This window comes from Macaca fascicularis, chromosome 16, assembly GCF_037993035.2.
Source record: "Macaca fascicularis isolate 582-1 chromosome 16, T2T-MFA8v1.1".
Classification (NCBI taxonomy): Eukaryota; Metazoa; Chordata; class Mammalia; order Primates; family Cercopithecidae; genus Macaca; species Macaca fascicularis.
Genome location: NC_088390.1, coordinates 1,528,786 through 1,545,082, shown reverse-complemented (window position 1 = coordinate 1,545,082; position 16,297 = coordinate 1,528,786). Strand labels below are relative to the sequence as shown.

Sequence of the window (16,297 nt, the reverse complement as noted above, 5' to 3'; positions counted from 1 at the left end):
CAGCCTGGGTGACAGACTGAGACTCTGTCTCAAAAAAAGAAAAACCATGGAACAAGCCAGCTGACCCAGGAGAAACCAGTTATCACATGAATTTTGCTTCTATTTGCATTTCCCTTCTCAAAGAGATTTTATCATGCCTGCCTTAATTAGAGGCTTTACTGCTCAAAAAAATGGTTGAGCTTTTCTACCTGCTGTGAAACACAAATCTTATAAATAAAGATTTGAGTAGAAAACTGGTTTATGATTTTAGTAAGTTTTTCTTTTTGATTTGGGTATTGGGTTTTTTTGGATTTTTTTTTTTTCTCTTTGAGACGAAATCTCGCTCCATCGCATGGGCTGGAGTACAGTGGCATGATCTCGGCTCAGTGCAACCTCTGCTTCCCAGGTTCAAGCGATTCCCTTGCCTCAGTCTCCTGAGTAGCTGGGATTACAAGCACACACCACCATGCCCGAATAATTTTTGTAGTTTTAGTAGAGACAGGATTTCACCATGTTGGCCAGGCTGGTCTCGAACTCCTGACCTCAGGTGATTCAACCACCTTGGCCTCCCAAAGTGGTGGGATTACAGGTGTGAGCTGTTGTGCCTGGCCAATTTTTAGAAATGTCTTTATGTTGAGCTAAAACGTATGTACTGTGTGTGATCACTGCTTATCAAGGGGATGGGGAGCTTAGCTTCAGGCATTATCAGTTGAGCTAGAGATCTTTTGTGACTCACACCAGAGCCAGGGTAAGGCCTGTCTCCCTTTTCCACCTATGCCAGTTTCAGTCCGTTGCTGATGCAGGTGAATCGTTAAGGCTGAATTGTCCTCATTTGTTTCCATCAATTTGAAAGACTGTTGATGGGCCCTAGATATACTACCTGTTACTTAGATCAGGGGTCTGCAAACCTTTTCTGTGAAGGTTTTTGAGGGCCTTAAATTCTGTGTCCCAACTCTGCCATTGTAGCAAGAAAGAAATCATAGATAAAACAACAAATGAGGCCGGGCGCGGTGGCTCAAGCCTGTAATCCCAGCACTTTGGGAGGCCGAGACGGGCGGATCACGAGATCAGGAGTTCGAGACCATCCTGGCTAACACGGTGAAACCCCGTCTCTACTAAAAAATACAAAAAACTAGCCGGGCGAGGTGGCGGGCGCCTGTAGTCCCGGCTACTCGGGAGGCTGAGGCAGGAGAATGGCGTAAAAACCCGGGAGGCAGAGCTTGCAGTGAGCTGAGATCCGGCCACTGCACTCCAGCCTGGGCGACACAGTGAGACTCCGTCTCAAAAAAAAAAAAAAAAAAAAAAAAAAAAAACAACAAATGAGCTTGCTATGTTCCAATAAAGCTACAAAAACAACAGGCGGATGTTTGGCCAGGTGCTGTGACTTACGCCTGTAATTCCAGCACTTTCAGAGGCTGAGGTGGGAGGCTTGCTTGAGTCCAGGTGTTTGTAATCAGTCTGGGCAACATGGTGAGACCCAGTCTCCACGAAAAAATTTTTTAAAAAATTAGGTGATCTAAAAACAAAAAACAAAAACAAAACATACATGCCAGGCGCGGTGGCTCACGCCTGTAATCCTAGCACTTTGGGAGGCCGAGGTGGGTGGATCACCTGAGATCAGGAAAGTTTAAGACCAGCCTGACTGGTACGATGAAACCCTGTCTCTACTAAATATACAAAAATTAGCGGGGCACGGTGGTGGGCGCCTGTAATGCCAGCTACTTGGGAGGCTAAGACAGGAGAATAACTTGAGCCTGGGAGGCAGAGATTGCAGTGAGCCGAGATGGTGCCGTAGCACTTCAGCCTGGGCAACAAGAGCGAAACTCCGTCTCAAAAAAAAAAAAAAAAAAAAAAGCCATGCATGGTGGTGTGCACCTGTGGTCTCAGCTGCTTGGGAGGCTGAGGTAGGAAATTGCTTGAGCCCAGGAGGTTGGAAGACAAGGCGCATGTGCTGCCTCTCTCTCCTTGCTTTTCCATTGTGTTGTGTATATGAATTTGTGTGTGCGTCCTGCCCTGAGCTCACTGAAAGCAAGTCCGGATGAAAGGAATGTTTGCAGTCATTGATGTGCTTCTGGTTGGTAGTAGGGACCTAGAAAAGCGGTCACCTGGGTTTGCACCAGCAAAGAAAATCAGAGTTCTGTGATGTCCCCTGTACAGTGAATTCCAAAAATGAAAACCATTTGGGTTCTGGTTTTATTCTTATTATCTCTGGAACTCACTGATCAGCTGGGTAATCTTTTGTTCCTGCACTAATTCTAGATCTGACTGCACCAGGATCATGATTAGCCTTGAACACTACATAGAATTAGGGAATGACCAGTGTTCGTTATGTTCCTTGGGAGCAAAGAAACTGGAGTAACCACGTTGAGTCTTCTTTACCAGTGACTCCATGATACAGCTGGAGTTGCTTCCTCAAAAAGGAAAGACAGAAGGATGCTTGTTATATTTTAATCAACTTTTCTAGGTGTTTTGTGGATTGTGGTTCTTTAGAATATAGCCTTAAGTCCACCATTCTACTTGATAGTAAAATCTATGTTTAAATACCTCAATGTTACATTCTTTGTTCTTTCTTTTCTTTTTTTTTTTTTTTTTTGAGACAGTCTCGCTCTGTCGCCCAGGCTGGAGTGCAGTGGCGCGATCTCGGCTCACTGCAAGCTCCACCTCCTGGGTTCATACCATTCTCCTGCCTCAGCCTCCCCAGTAACTGGGACTACAGGCACCCGCCACCACACCCGGCTAATTTTTTTTGTATTTTTAGTAGAGACAGGGTTTCACTGTGTTAGCCAGGATGGTCTCTATCTCCTGACCTCATGGTCCGCCCGCCTTGGCCTCTCAAAGTGCTGGGATTACAGGCGTGAGCCACCGTGCCTGGCCTTCTTTCAGACTTCTAAGGGATAAATGAGTAGGGATTTGTATGAGGCAAGATGTTATTGGGGAAAGGAATTATGTGTAAATTAGACCTTTGGACCATATCAGAACTATTTTTAATGTATAGATTCTCGTTTTTGTTTTTTTTTTTTTTTTGAGACGGAGTCTCACTCTGTCACCTAGGCTGGAGTACAGTTGCACAGTCTCGGCTAACTGCAACCTCCGCCTCCCGGGTTCACGCCATTCTCCTGCGTCAGCCTCCCAAGTAGCTGGGATTACACGAGACCACTACCACGCCTGGCTAATTTTTTGTATTTTTAGTAGAGACGGGGTTTTACCATGTTAGCCAGGATGGTATCAATCTCCTGACCTCGTGATCCGCCCACCTTGGCCTCCCAAAGTGCTGGGATTACAGGCATGAGCCACCGCACCTGGCCCTTTTTTTTTTTTAGATGGAGGCTCCCTCTTGTCACCCAGGCTGGAGTGCAGTGGCTCAATCTCGGCTCACTGCAACCTCCGCCTCCCAGCTTCAAGCAATTTTCCTGCCTCAGCCTCCCAAGTAGCTAGGATTTACAGGTGCACGCCACCGCGTCCGTCTAATTTTTTTTTTTTTTTTTTTTTTTTTTGAGACGGAGTCTCGCTCTGTCGCCCAGGCTGGAGTGCAGTGGCCGGATCTCAGCTCACTGCAAGCTCCGCCTCCTGGGTTCACGCCGTTCTCCTGCCTCAGCCTCCCGAGTAGCTGGGACTACAGGCGCCCACCACCTTGCCCGGCTAGTTTTTTGTATTTTTTAGTAGAGACGGGGTTTCACTGTGTTAGCCAGGATGGTCTCGATCTTCTGACCTCGTGATCCACCCGTTTCGGCCTCCCAAAGTGCTGGGATTACAGGCTTGAGCCACCGCGCCCGGCCATAATTTTTTTGTATTCTTAGTAGAGATGGGGTTTCATCATGTTGGCCAGGCTGGTCTCCAACTCTTGACCTCGGGTGAGCTGCCCACGTCGGCCCTCAAAAGTGCTGGGATTATAGGTGTGAGCCACCGTGCCCGGCCAGATTCTCTTGGTTCTACCCTACAGAGGAAAACCACATCAAAATCCAAATTTTTTTTACACCAGGTATGGTGGCATGTGCTGTAGTCCCAGCTACTTGGGAGACTGAGGGCAGAGGAACCCTTGAGCCCAGAGTTTTTTTTTTTTTTTGAGACAGTGTATTGCTCGGTCACCCAGGCTGGAGAGCAGTGGCACAATTCTGGCTCACTGCAAACTCCGTCTCCCGGATCCTTGTGCCTCAGGCTCCTGAGGACCTGGGATTATAGGTGCCCACCACCATGCTCAGCTAATTTTTGTATTTTTAGTGGCGACCAGGTTTCACCATACTGGACAGGCTGGTCTGCAACTCCTGACCTCAAGTTATTCGCCCAACTCGGCCTCCCAAAGTACTAGGATTACAGGCATGAGCTTCCTTGCCCAGCTGAGCCCAGGAGTTTGAGGCTTTGCCCAGCAATGCAGTGAAACTCTGTCTCTCTTTTAAAAAAAAAAAAAAAAAAAGAGGCCAGACGCAGTGGCTCACCTATAATCCCAGTGCTTTGGGAGGCCAAGCAGGAGGAGGATTGCTTGAAGCCAAGAGTTCAAGATCAGCTCAGACTCCAAAGCAAGACCCCATTTCTACAAAATTAAAAGTACAAAATTAGCCAGGTACAATGGCACGTGCCTATAGTCCCAACTACTTGGGAGGCTGAGATAGGGGAATCACAAGCCCAGGAGTTTGGGGCTACATTGAGCTACACAACTGGGCACCCTCGCTTAGAGCAAAGCCTGATCTCAAAAAAAAAAGAAAGAAAGAAAAAACAACCAAAAAGAAAAATCTTTTCTTTACAGTTGATTAGGTTCTTGGCAGAGAGATTCAAATATAGGGGGATGAGATAATGGCTATGCCATAACTGAAATGAATCTTTTTTTGTTTTTGTTTCTGTTTTTTGAGAAAGAGTTTTGTACTTGTTGCCCAGGCTGGAGTGTAAAGGCACTGGGTTCAAGTGATTCTCCTGCCTCAGCCTCCCGAGTAGCTGGGATTATGGTCGTGTGCCCCCACGCCTGGCTAATTTTGTATTTTTCACAGAGATGGGATTTCAAAATGTTGGTCATGCTGGTCTTGAATTCCTGACCTCAGGAGTTCACCCACCTCGACCTCCCAAAGTGCTGGGATTACAGGTGTGAACCACTGCACCTGGCCTGATTCTGATTTTTAAATGGATAAAGAATAAAATTTGTAAGCAATCAGTTGGGCTAATTAACCTGACCAAAATGGCCTTGAAGTTAAAATACCTCAAGGAAGACCTTACTAAAATTAAATAACCCTTTGTGTTTTTTGGGGCCTTTCTCCTGAAATGTTGAAAGCACATGAAAATTCTCCTGAGGTCCCAAAGGCACTATGGTGATATTTAGAGACCAGGGCTTCCTGTGGCGCCAGACGCTGCCTTAGGCTGTTTTTTTTTTGTTTGTTTTTTTTTTTTTTTTTTGAGACGGAGTCTCGCTCTGTTGCCCAGGCTGGAGTGCAATGGCGCAATCTCGGCTCACTGCAAGCTCCGCCTCCCGGGTTCATGCCATTCTCCTGCCTCAGCCTCCTGAGTAGCTGGGACTGCAGATGCCCGCCACTGCGCCTGGCTAATTTTTTGTATTTTTAGTAGAGATGGGGTTTCACCGTGGTCTCGATCTCCTGACCTCGTGATCCGCCCGCCTCGGCCTCCCAAAGTGCTGGGATTACAGGCGTGAGCCACCGTGCCCGGCCTGCCTTAGGTCTTTTTTTTTTTTTTTTTTTTTGAGACGGAGTCTCGCTCTGCCGCCCAGGCTGGAGTGTAGTGGCCGGATCTCAGCTCACTGCAAGCTCCGCCTCCCGGGTTCATGCCATTCTCCTGCCTCAGCCTCCGCAGTAGCTGGGACTACAGGCGCCCGCCACCTCGCCCGGCTAGTTTTTTGTATTTTTTAGTAGAGACGGGGTTTCACCGTGTCAGCCAGGATGGTCTCGATCTCCTGACCTCGTGATCCGCCCGCCTCGGCCTCCCAAAGTGCTGGGATTATAGGCTTGAGCCACCGCGCCCGGCCTGCCTTAGGTCTTTAACAGTTTAGAGGAAGGGATGGCTGCCGACTCTGGCTGGAGGAGGGCAGAGGAAGAATGCCGGAAGGATATGGGTATTCTAAGAACCACCATGGTGAAACCCCATCTCTACTAAAAATGCAAAAATTAGCTGGGTGTGGTGAGGTGCCTGTAGTCCCAGCTTACTCGGGAGGCTGAGGCAGGAGAATCACTTGAATCCTGGAGGTGGAGCCAACATAGTGCCACTGCACTCCATCCTGGGTGACAGGAGCAAAAACTCCGTTACAAAAAAAAAAAATCCTGAAAAGATCTGGAGCCGGGCGGGTACCTGTAGTTCCAGCTACTCGGGAAGCTGAGGCAAGAGAATGGCGTGAACCTGGGAGGCGGAGCTTGCAGTGAGCAGAGATTGCGCCACTGCACTCCAGCCTGGGCGACAGAGCCAGACTAGGTCTCAAAAAAAAAAAAAAAAAGAGAAAAGAAAAGATCTGAAGGCACATCAGCAGGCTTTGCCCCACATTTTGAGAAATTGGTGTCGTTCTGTGTTAACAGCAAGGGGTGGGACTGGTCCACTTTTGAACCTACCCTTCACTTCTTAGAGCTCTGTGGGATGTGATTTGAGACCACACTTTAGATGCTTAAGAAGAAAGACAACATAGGCTGGGCGTGGTGGCTCATGCCTGTAATCCTAGCACTTTGGGAGGCTGAGGTGGGTGGATTACGAGGTCAGGAGTTCGAGATCAGCCTGCTCAGCATGGTGAAACCCCGTCTCTACTAAAAATACAAAAAAAAAAATTAGCTGGGCGCGATGGTGCGCACTTGTCGTACCAGCTACTTGGGAGGCTGAGGCAGGAGAATTGCTTGAACCCGGCAGGTGAAGGTTGCAGTGAGCCAAGATTGCGCCACTGCACGCCAGCCTGGGTGACTGAGTGAGAGTCTGTCTCAGAAAAAGAATGAAGACAATATAACATTGAGGTATGTATGTATGTATATATGTATTTATATATTTATTTTGAGACTGAGTTTCGCTCTTGTTGCCCAGGCTGGAGTGCAGTGGCACGATCTTGGCTCACCGCAGCCTCCGCCTCCCAGGTTCAAGCGATCCTCCTGCCTCAGCCTCGCGAGTAGCTGGGATTAGAGGCATGTGCCACCACGCCTGGCTAATGTTGTATTTTTAGTAGGGATGGGGTTTCTCCATGTTGGTCAGGCTGGTCTCAAACTCCCGACCTCAGGTGATCCGCCCACCTTGGCCTCCAAAAGTGCTGGGATTACAGGTGTGAGCCACCGCGTCCGGTCAACACTGAGGTATTTAAACAGATTTTGCTTTCAAATAGAATAGTGTACTTAAGGCTATATCCTAAAGAGCCACCTTCCACAAAATCTCAGGGATCCAGTTTGATGAGTTTACATCCATGTGTGCCTGTGTGACAGCCATCCAGGCAAAAGAACGTTTCCAGTGCTCCAGACGCTCCCTCACGGGCCTGTGTTTTCTTTTTGAGACGGAGTCTTACTCTGTCGCCCAAGCTGGAGTGCAATGGCGTGATCTTGGCTCACTGCAACCTCTGCCTCCTGGGTTCCAGCGATTCTCCTGCCTTAGCCTCCCTAGTAGCTGGGATTACAGGCATGAGCCATCATGCCTGGCCAATTTTTGTATTTTTAGTAGAGATAGAGTTTCACCATGTTGGCCAGGCTGGTCTCGAACTCCTGTCCTCAAGTGATGTGCCTGTGTCAGCCTCCGAAAGTGTTGGGATTACAGGTATGAGCCACCGTGCCTGGCCTCCTGTGTTTGTTTCCAATATGAGTAAAATAACGAATTCAGATATAGCAGATATTGGGGATGTTAGTGGAGAAGACGGGCCTTAAGTTATCAGACCATATTCTTTTTTTTTTCTTTTGGGATGGTGTCTCGCTCTGTTGCCCAGGCTGGAGTGCAGTGGTGGGATCTCGGCTCACTGCAAGCTCCACTTCCCGGGTTCACGCCATTCTGCTACCTCAGCCTCCCGAGTAGCTGGGACTACAGGTGCCCACCACCATGCCTGGCTAATTTTTTTGTATGTTTAGTAGAGATGGAGTTTCACTGTTAACCAGGATGGTCTCAATCTCCTGACCTCGTGATCTGCCCACCTCAGCCTCCCAAAGTGCTGGGATTACAGGCGTGAGCCACCGTGCCCAGCCAAGATGCTTCTCCTTTTTTTGGAGACAGAATCTTGCTCTCTCCACCAGGGTGGGGTGCAGTGGTGCACTCAGCTCACTACAGCCTCAAACTCCCAGGCTTAAGGGGTCCTCCTGCCTCAGTCTCCTGAGTAACTGGAACTACAGTTGCACACTATGATGCCTTACTAATTTTTTTTTTTTTTTTTTTTCAAGAGACACAGTCTTGCTATTGTTGCCTAGCCTGGCTGGGCTGGGGCATGTCAGAACCCTTTTTTTTTTTTTTTTTTTTTTTGAGACAGAGTCTCGCTCTGTAGCCCGGGCTGGAGTGCAGTGGCCGGATCTCAGCTCACTGCAAGCTCCGCCTCCCAGGTTTACGCCATTCTCCTGCCTCAGCCTCCCGAGTAGCTGGGACTACAGGCGCCCGCCACCTCGCCCGGCTAGTTTTTTGTATTTTTTAGTAGAGACGGGGTTTCACGGTGTTCTCCAGGATGATCTCGATCTCCTGACCTCGTGATCCACCCGTCTCGGCCTCCCAAAGTGCTGGGATTACAGGCTTGAGCCACCGCGCCCAGCCAGAACCCTTTTTTTTTTTTAAGAGAGTTTTGCTGTGTCGCCCAGGCTGGAGTGCAGTGGTACTATCTTGGCTCACTGCAATCTCTACCTCCCGGGCTCAAGCAGTCCTCCCATGTCAGCCTCTTGAGTAGCTGGGACTACAGGCGCACACCACTATGCCTGGCTCATTTATTTATTTATTTTATTTTTTGAGACAGAGTGTAGCTCTGTTGTCCAGGCTGGAGTGCAGTGACACAGTCTCGGCTCACTGCAACCTCTGCTTCCTGGGTTCAAGCTGTTCTCTGCCTCAGCCTCCCAAGGAGTTGGGATTATAGGCGCACGCCACCATGTCTGGCTAATTTTTGCATTTTAGTAGAGATGGGGTTTCACCAATTTGGCCAGGCTGGTCTTGAACTCCTGACCTCGTGATTCACCCACCTCGACCTCCCAACGTGCTGGGATCACAGGCGTGAGCCACCGCGCCCGGTCAATTGTTTTATTTTTGTAGAAACGAGGTTTCACTATAGTACACAGGCTGGTCTTGAATTCCCAAGCTCAAGTGATCCTCCTACCTCGGCCTCCCAAAGTGCTGGGATCACAGGCGTGAGCCACCGCGCCCGGCCCAGATGTGAGAAACTTTGAATTCTAAAGTTGCTGGCAGGCCAGGTGCGGTGAGAGCCCTGGTGGTAGCAGCCTGTGAGGATTGTTATCTGTGTGGAAGGATAGCGCACCATCATCCCTTCCTCTCCTTCCTTCACACGTGTGCTCAGCCTTCATCTTCATGACACAGGCAGATTTAGCTGCTTGGTTTTTTCTGTTTTTGCAGAAAGGGTCTTGTTGCCCAGGCTAGAGGGCAGCCTCGACCTCCCAGGAGGCTCAAGTGACCTTCTACCTCAGCCTCCCAAGTAACTGGGACCACAGGCGCACACCAGCACGCTTGGCTTTTTAACATTTTTGTAGAGACAAGGTCTCACTCTTTTGCCAGGGCTGCTCTCAAAATCCTGGGCTCAAGCCATCCCCCCATCTCAGCTTCCCACAGTGCTGGGATTACAGGCGTGAGCCACCGCACCCAGCCCACTGCTATTTTTTCTCAACCTCTGTATCTTATGTGTCTCTCTATCCCCTTCTTTCTGTCCCTCATTTTCTCAGCATCCTATGACCCATACAATGACTTGAGGCCTCTGTGATTTTTAGAGAGGTCTTTAGGAGGCAGCAGAGGGGCCAGGAGGCCAGCTGTCCATCTGTAAATGAGGCCCTGCGGCTGGACCTCCGTGGGCTTTGGTCAATAGATGGCCTGCGGACGTTTTTAGGGAACCCAGTACAACCCCAGGAGCATGATTTGAAAGTTCCTGATACTGTATAAAATGCATACATGGTGCGGAGGCTCATGCCTGGAATTAGCTGGGCATGGTGGTATGCACCTGTAGTCCCAGCTACTCGGGAGGCTAAGGTGGGAGGATCCCCTGAGCCCGAGAGTTACAGGCTGCAGTGAGCCATGATGGTGTCACTGCACTCCAGCCTAAGTGACAGAGTGAGACCTTGTCTCAAAAAATAAAAGATAAAAAGCATAAATGGGCTTTGGAACCGGATAGCTCTGGGCTCAAATTCCCAGCTCTGTCACTAACTGCCGCCTCTGTGGCATGTGTATCATGCCATTTCTCTAAACTGCCGTCTTTCGATTTGTAAAATGAAAGCAGTTCCTGTATTGCAGGATGATTATGAGGATTGGAAAATACCTTATATTTTAATGTAATATAAAGTTATAAAATATAAAATGCCCTCTGCTATATAATAATTCAGTAAATAGTAGTTGGTTTAATAAAACCAAATGAGCCGGGCGCGGTGGCTCAAGCCTGTAATCCCAGCACTTTGGGAGGCCAAGATGGGCGGATCACGAGGTCAGGAGATCGAGACCATCCTGGCTAACACGGTGAAACCCCATTTCTACTAAGAAATACAAAAAAAAAACTAGCCGGGCGAGGTGGTGGGCGCCTGTAGTCCCAGCTACTCGGGAGGCTGAGGCCGGAGAATGGCGTGAACCCGGGAGGCGGAGCTTGCAGTGAGCTGAGATCCGGCCACTGCACTCCAGCCTGGGCTACAGAGCGAGAGACTCCGTCTCAAAAAATAAAAAAAAATAAAAAAAAAATAAAACCAAATGAACAGAGTATGCCCAGAATTCAAATATTGATACTTAAAGGATGGTCATAAAACTCTTTAGTCCAGTGGCATGGCATCTGAGGCTGTATTTCACCATTCAGCATTTTGCCATGGGGTGAATCCATTCATCAGACTGACCTCTGAAGTTTCATAGCAGGATAGAAATATATCATAGATTGTTAAAACTTTATATTTCGGCCGGGTACAGTGGCTCACGCCTGTAATCCCAGTACTTTGGGAGGCCAAGGTGGGCGGCTCACGAGGTCAGGAGATCAAGACCATCTTGGCTAACAAGGTGAAACCCATCTTTACTAAAAATATTTTAAAAATAGCATCCAGGTGTGGTCGCGGGCACCTGTAGTCCCAGCTGCTTGGGAGGCTGAGGCAGGAGAATGGCGTGAACCTAGGAGGCGGAGCTTGCAGTGAGCTGAGATCCCGCCACTGCACTCCAGCCTGGGTGACAGAGCGAGACTCTGTCTCAAAAAAGAAACAAAGGCCGGGCGCGGTGGCTCAAGCCTGTAATCCCAGCACTTTGGGAGGCCGAGACGGGCGGATCACGAGGTCAGGAGATCGAGACCATCCTGGCTAACACGGTGAAACCCCGTCTCTACTAAAAATACAAAAAACTAGCCGGGCGAGGTGGCGGGCGCCTGTAGTCCCAGCTACTCAGGAGGCTGAGGCAGGAGAATGGCGTAAACCTGGGAGGTGGAGCTTGCAGTGAGCTGAGATCCGGCCACTGCACTCCAACCTGGGCGACAGAGCGAGACTCCGTCTCAAAAAAAAAAAAAAAAAAAAAAAAAAAAGAAACAAAAAAACAACTTTATATTTCATTTTGCAACGAGACATTTCGTAAATACATGCTGAAATACAGGGGGGTTTTTTGTTTTTGTTTTTTGAGGCAGGGTCTGGCTCTATTGCCCAGGCTGGAATGGAGTGGTGTGATCTCAGCTCACTGCAACCTCTGCCTCCTGGGCTCAAGCAATCCTCCCACCTCAGCCTCCGGAGTAGCTGGGACTGTGAGCGGCCACCACCACACCCAGCTAATGTTTGTATTTTTTGTAGAGATGGGTTTCACCATGTTACTCAGGCTGGTCTCAAACTCTGAGCTGAAGCAATCCATCCACCTGTGTCAGGCTCACCAAGTGCTGGGATTGCAGGCATGAGCCACTGTGCCCAACCATAGTTGGTTTTTTTGACCCCTCATTGGGTAATGATCAGGTAATCAGCAGCATTGAGGGAGCAGCAAGGTCTGTCGAATGGTGGGATTGGGGGGCTGGGCAGGCAGTGGCTTGTCAAGTAGAGCTTGCTTAATGAGGTGGGGGTTTTCTGAGAGCTAATTGGATTTGGAGTTTGGACCTCTACCTGCCCATACGGGAAAAGGCTTGCCTTGGTCAGGAGGTGATGGGAACACTTGATTTTCTAGGACCAAGTGACCTATGCTTGCCATGATCAGTTTCTGCTGTGCAAGCGGTAATAGACCAGGACATGTGTGCGAGTGGGCTGGGGGACTGTGCTGCTGCCGGACGCTAAAGATGGGAGAAGGTGGCCGGGCACCGTGGCTCACGCCTGTAATCCCAGCACTTTGGGAGGCCAAGGCGGGTGGATCACGAGGTCAGGAGTTCAAAACCAGCCTGGCCAAAATGGTGAAACTCCATCTCTACTAAAAATACAAAAATTAGCTGGGCATAGTGGCGGGCACCTGTAGTCCCAGCTACTCTGGAGGCTGAGGCAGGAGAATTGCTTGAACCTGGGAGGCAGAGGTTGCATTGAGCTGAGATCATGCCATTGCACTCCAGCCTGGGCAAGAGAGCAAGACTCCATCTCAAAAAAAAGAAAAAACACAAAAAAAGAGGGGAGAAGGTTGCTTCTCCTCGGACAGGGTCTGCGGAGCAGGTAGAAAGCCGAGGGTAGTGAGTACAAAGAAAGGGAATACTAGCTCACTCACTGAAGTGGGGATTGCTTGTTCAGAGACACTTGAGATTTCCAATAATTACCACTTTCCTTTTTTAATCAAAAAGTATCATTATCTGGGATCCTGTTTTACTTTCTGTATTCTCTGTTTTTCTGCACTGCTAAAAACACTTCTTCCTTCTGCCTGCATTAACCACAAGGAATCAGTCTGGTGGCTGGGGCTGGGGAGGCAGCAAGGGGCCATTTCTGTCACATCCCTAGAGCAATCACATGGGCAGGGTGTGCTGACCAGAGAACGGAGTTGTGCAGCTGCATTCCTAACTGGAAATAAAGTGCTCTCCTTATTCTCCTCCTGCAGGTCGGTGAGCTGGTAAAGGTTACGAAGATTAATGTGAGTGGTCAGTGGGAAGGGGAGTGTAATGGCAAACGAGGTCACTTCCCATTCACACATGTCCGTCTGCTGGATCAACAGAATCCCGATGAGGACTTCAGCTGAGTATAGCTCAACAGTTTTGCTGACAGATGGGAACAATCTTTTTTTTTTTTCCAGCTGCCATCTATACAGTTTTCTTACAGATGTCAAAAGCAGTCTAGTTTATATAAGCATTCTGTTACCTGTGATCTTTTTTTAGACTGAACTACTCCATTCCTAGTCTTCTGTACCATATTCAGGGTACGAACTGGAGGGCTCGTGTGTTAGCTTCTGAAATTGGCAATTGTAGGAGGTAGTGGCCGTGCCTGTGTGTATCAGAAGGGATAGGTATCTTGCCTCCTTTCTCTCAGGCAATGCAAATCACCCTGTGGAAAACCGATGGACAGGAAGGAGTATTACACACTGCTTACCCTGATTTATTCAGTGGTTTTGTTTTCATTCTGGAACCATACTATCAAATGGCGACAGACTGTTCCCTTCCACCCCCGGGAAGTAATGCACTGTGTGAATAGTATCAAGCAGGACTGCTTTCATTGTATGGAGCATGACCAGCATATGACTCATTCTGACATTTCAGATCCTAAGAATTCTAAGAACACTACTAGAAGCATTTGTTCCTTCCTAGTCGATGCTTCATACTTTTTCTTGGGATTCTTTTAGCCCTTGACATTCTTGTCCCCCAAACCTGTAAGTAGGTTAATTCCTAGGATAAGTGTGTATTTTCATTCCAGGTGAGAAGCAGAATGTACCGAGCACTTTATTCAGTGCATAGCTTTAAGCCAGTGTTGGATTCACTAAGTGGACAGCCAGTCTCCCAGCTCTCTGCCTTCCCCTAAAGGGTCGTAGTAGGTCACCCTTCTACAGCAGTTAACTAGAGTCCTAACTGATGGGATCCAGCAGGGCCATTTCTCTTGAAGGCCAGTATCCTATTAGGAGACTCTTGGAATTCTTAGGTTCTACTCAGAGTGGAAGGACCAATCACCTCTAATATTCTGTGGAAGGTTTTGGGGCCAAATTCTGCCCTCTGCATTCTGTGCAACTTGTATAAAAGTCAAGTTAGTATTACATGAGTTTGGGGTAGGGTTAGTGCTTTGAAAAATGTTGAACTGGCTGGGCGGTAGCTCACGCCTGTAATCCCAGCACTTTGGGAGGCCGAGGCGGGTGGATCACGAGGTCAGGAGTTCGAGACCAGCCTGGCCAACATGGTGAATCCCTATCTCTACTAAAGATACAAAAAATTAGCTGGGCGTGGTGGTGCGCGCCTGTAATCCCAGCTACTTGGGAGGCTGAGGCCGGAGAATTGCTTGAACCTGGGAGGTGGAGGTTGCAGTGAGCCGAGATAGCACCACTGCACTCCAGCCTGGGTGATAGGGCGAGACTCTGTCTCAAAAAAAAAAAAAAAAATGTTGAACCAATCCTGAATTACTGATGTATTATTCATTTCTCATGAGGAGAGTAATGCTGTTGAAGTACATTACATTATAAACTGCCTTCACTTTTGGCTCTTTTTATGTTCAGGTTTAGTTTACCAATCGATTTAAGTATGGAATGATTTATATGGGGTCAGGTGCTCCAAAAAATAGACTTATGAGACCAAAAATGATCTAGGCTATTTAGACTACAGCATGAGACTTCCAAGTTAGTTCCCAGTCTATAAAGGCACTTACCGGTCTGTGGTGTGGTATGACCAGTAGAAACACCTTCTAGTTTGCTTTGGACCTCATTTTGGAAAAAAAATCTACCTTTCTAATTGTTCTGCATAGGTTAATATGATCAATTTGCTTTCTTTGAACCTATACCAGATTGTGGTATCTGAGTGACTGGCACATTGCCTAACACACAGTGTGCACGTATTTGTCTGAGTGAATGAGGAGACTGAGAAACTGGTGACGTGGCACAGGGAAGCCAGCTGGCCCGGGACCACAAGCAGACTAATGAGTTGACGCTAATTTAATGTATTTTTACCTCACACTAAGGTCATGCTTGATAAAGACATTAAACTCAACTTGTAAAAGATTAGCACAGTTCTGTGCACAGAGTGGGTGCTCAGTAGTGTTGAATGAACAGGTTTGTAATCCTAGATGTAATTCCATCTGACTGCTTTGTTAAATTTTCAGTTAGAACATAGATACTGTAAAATCCAGATACACATTAAATCTTGTTTTCCTGAAAGATGGCATCTAAAATATTTGTAGAAAAACCTTGTCGCAAATGATTTGAATGTTCCTATTTTCTTTTCCTTTGACTTTGATATTGGCTTGTAATGTCTCTTTTCATCATATGTAATATCAGTGGAACATGCAGCGCTACTCAAGTCCTAAGGATTCCTCAGTGATCGGTGGTCCAGAGCCGTTTCCATGAACCGCTGGCCTGGATTTGGCTGTTGGGTGTGGCAGTTAATGCACCTCAAGAAATCAAAGGATGTCTTATGTCTTCCCAAAAAAAGCAAATGCTGAAATCCTATTGGCAAAGTAAACTGAAATTGGCTGCTATATTTTATATAATCATTTCTGCAAATCCCGTTTTTGGAATACTAATATTTGACATGGTTAATTCTTATTAATTTGTTGGAATTGTTTATTGTTAATAATGCAAATAGATAATTTTTAATTATCCACAAGTAACATTTCACTATTAATGGTTTGAAATAGGTGATAAGCAAACCAATTTGAAATAAAATATAAACATGTGCCATTGTATTATAACACTATACACTTTCTTGACAGTTAAATTTTAAAAAACTGTGTTTCGTAGCATGTATTGTATGTGTTTATAGTTTACATAGCAAATAAACATATGGCCAAATGTTTGGCTTGCTGATGTTTTGGAAAAAGGAATCTTTGAATATTTTTCACAAAAGAGCTGAATCTTTTTTTTTTTTTTTTTGAGACGGAGTCTCGCTCTGTTGCCCAGGCTGGAGGGCAGTGGTGCGATCTCGGCTCACTGCAACCTCCGCCTCCTGGGTTCACGCCATTCTCCAGCCTCATCCTCCCGAGTAGCTGAGACTGCAGGTACCCACCACCATGCCTAGCTAATTTTTTTTGTATTTTTAGTAGAGACGGGGTTTCACTGTGTTAGCCAGGATGGTCTCAATCTCCTGACCTCATGATCCACCCGCCTCAGCCTCCCAAAGTGCTGGGATTACAGGCGAGAGCCACTG

At 47.6% G+C, this 16,297-nt stretch overlaps 1 protein-coding gene across 2 annotated transcripts in view; it reads left to right on the top strand.

Annotated features, from left to right (window-relative positions):
* CRK (CRK proto-oncogene, adaptor protein) overlaps window positions 1-15,970 on the top strand; it is a 36,347-nt gene extending 20,377 nt beyond the window's left edge. For both annotated transcript variants that reach the window (XM_005582429.4, XM_005582428.4), the window contains exon 3: window positions 13,063-15,970. In XM_005582429.4, the coding sequence (XP_005582486.1) occupies window positions 13,063-13,070 (8 nt within the window). In that variant the 3' untranslated portion in view covers window positions 13,071-15,970. The remainder of the gene's footprint in view (window positions 1-13,062) is intronic.
* Window positions 15,971-16,297: the final 327 nt, after the last annotated feature.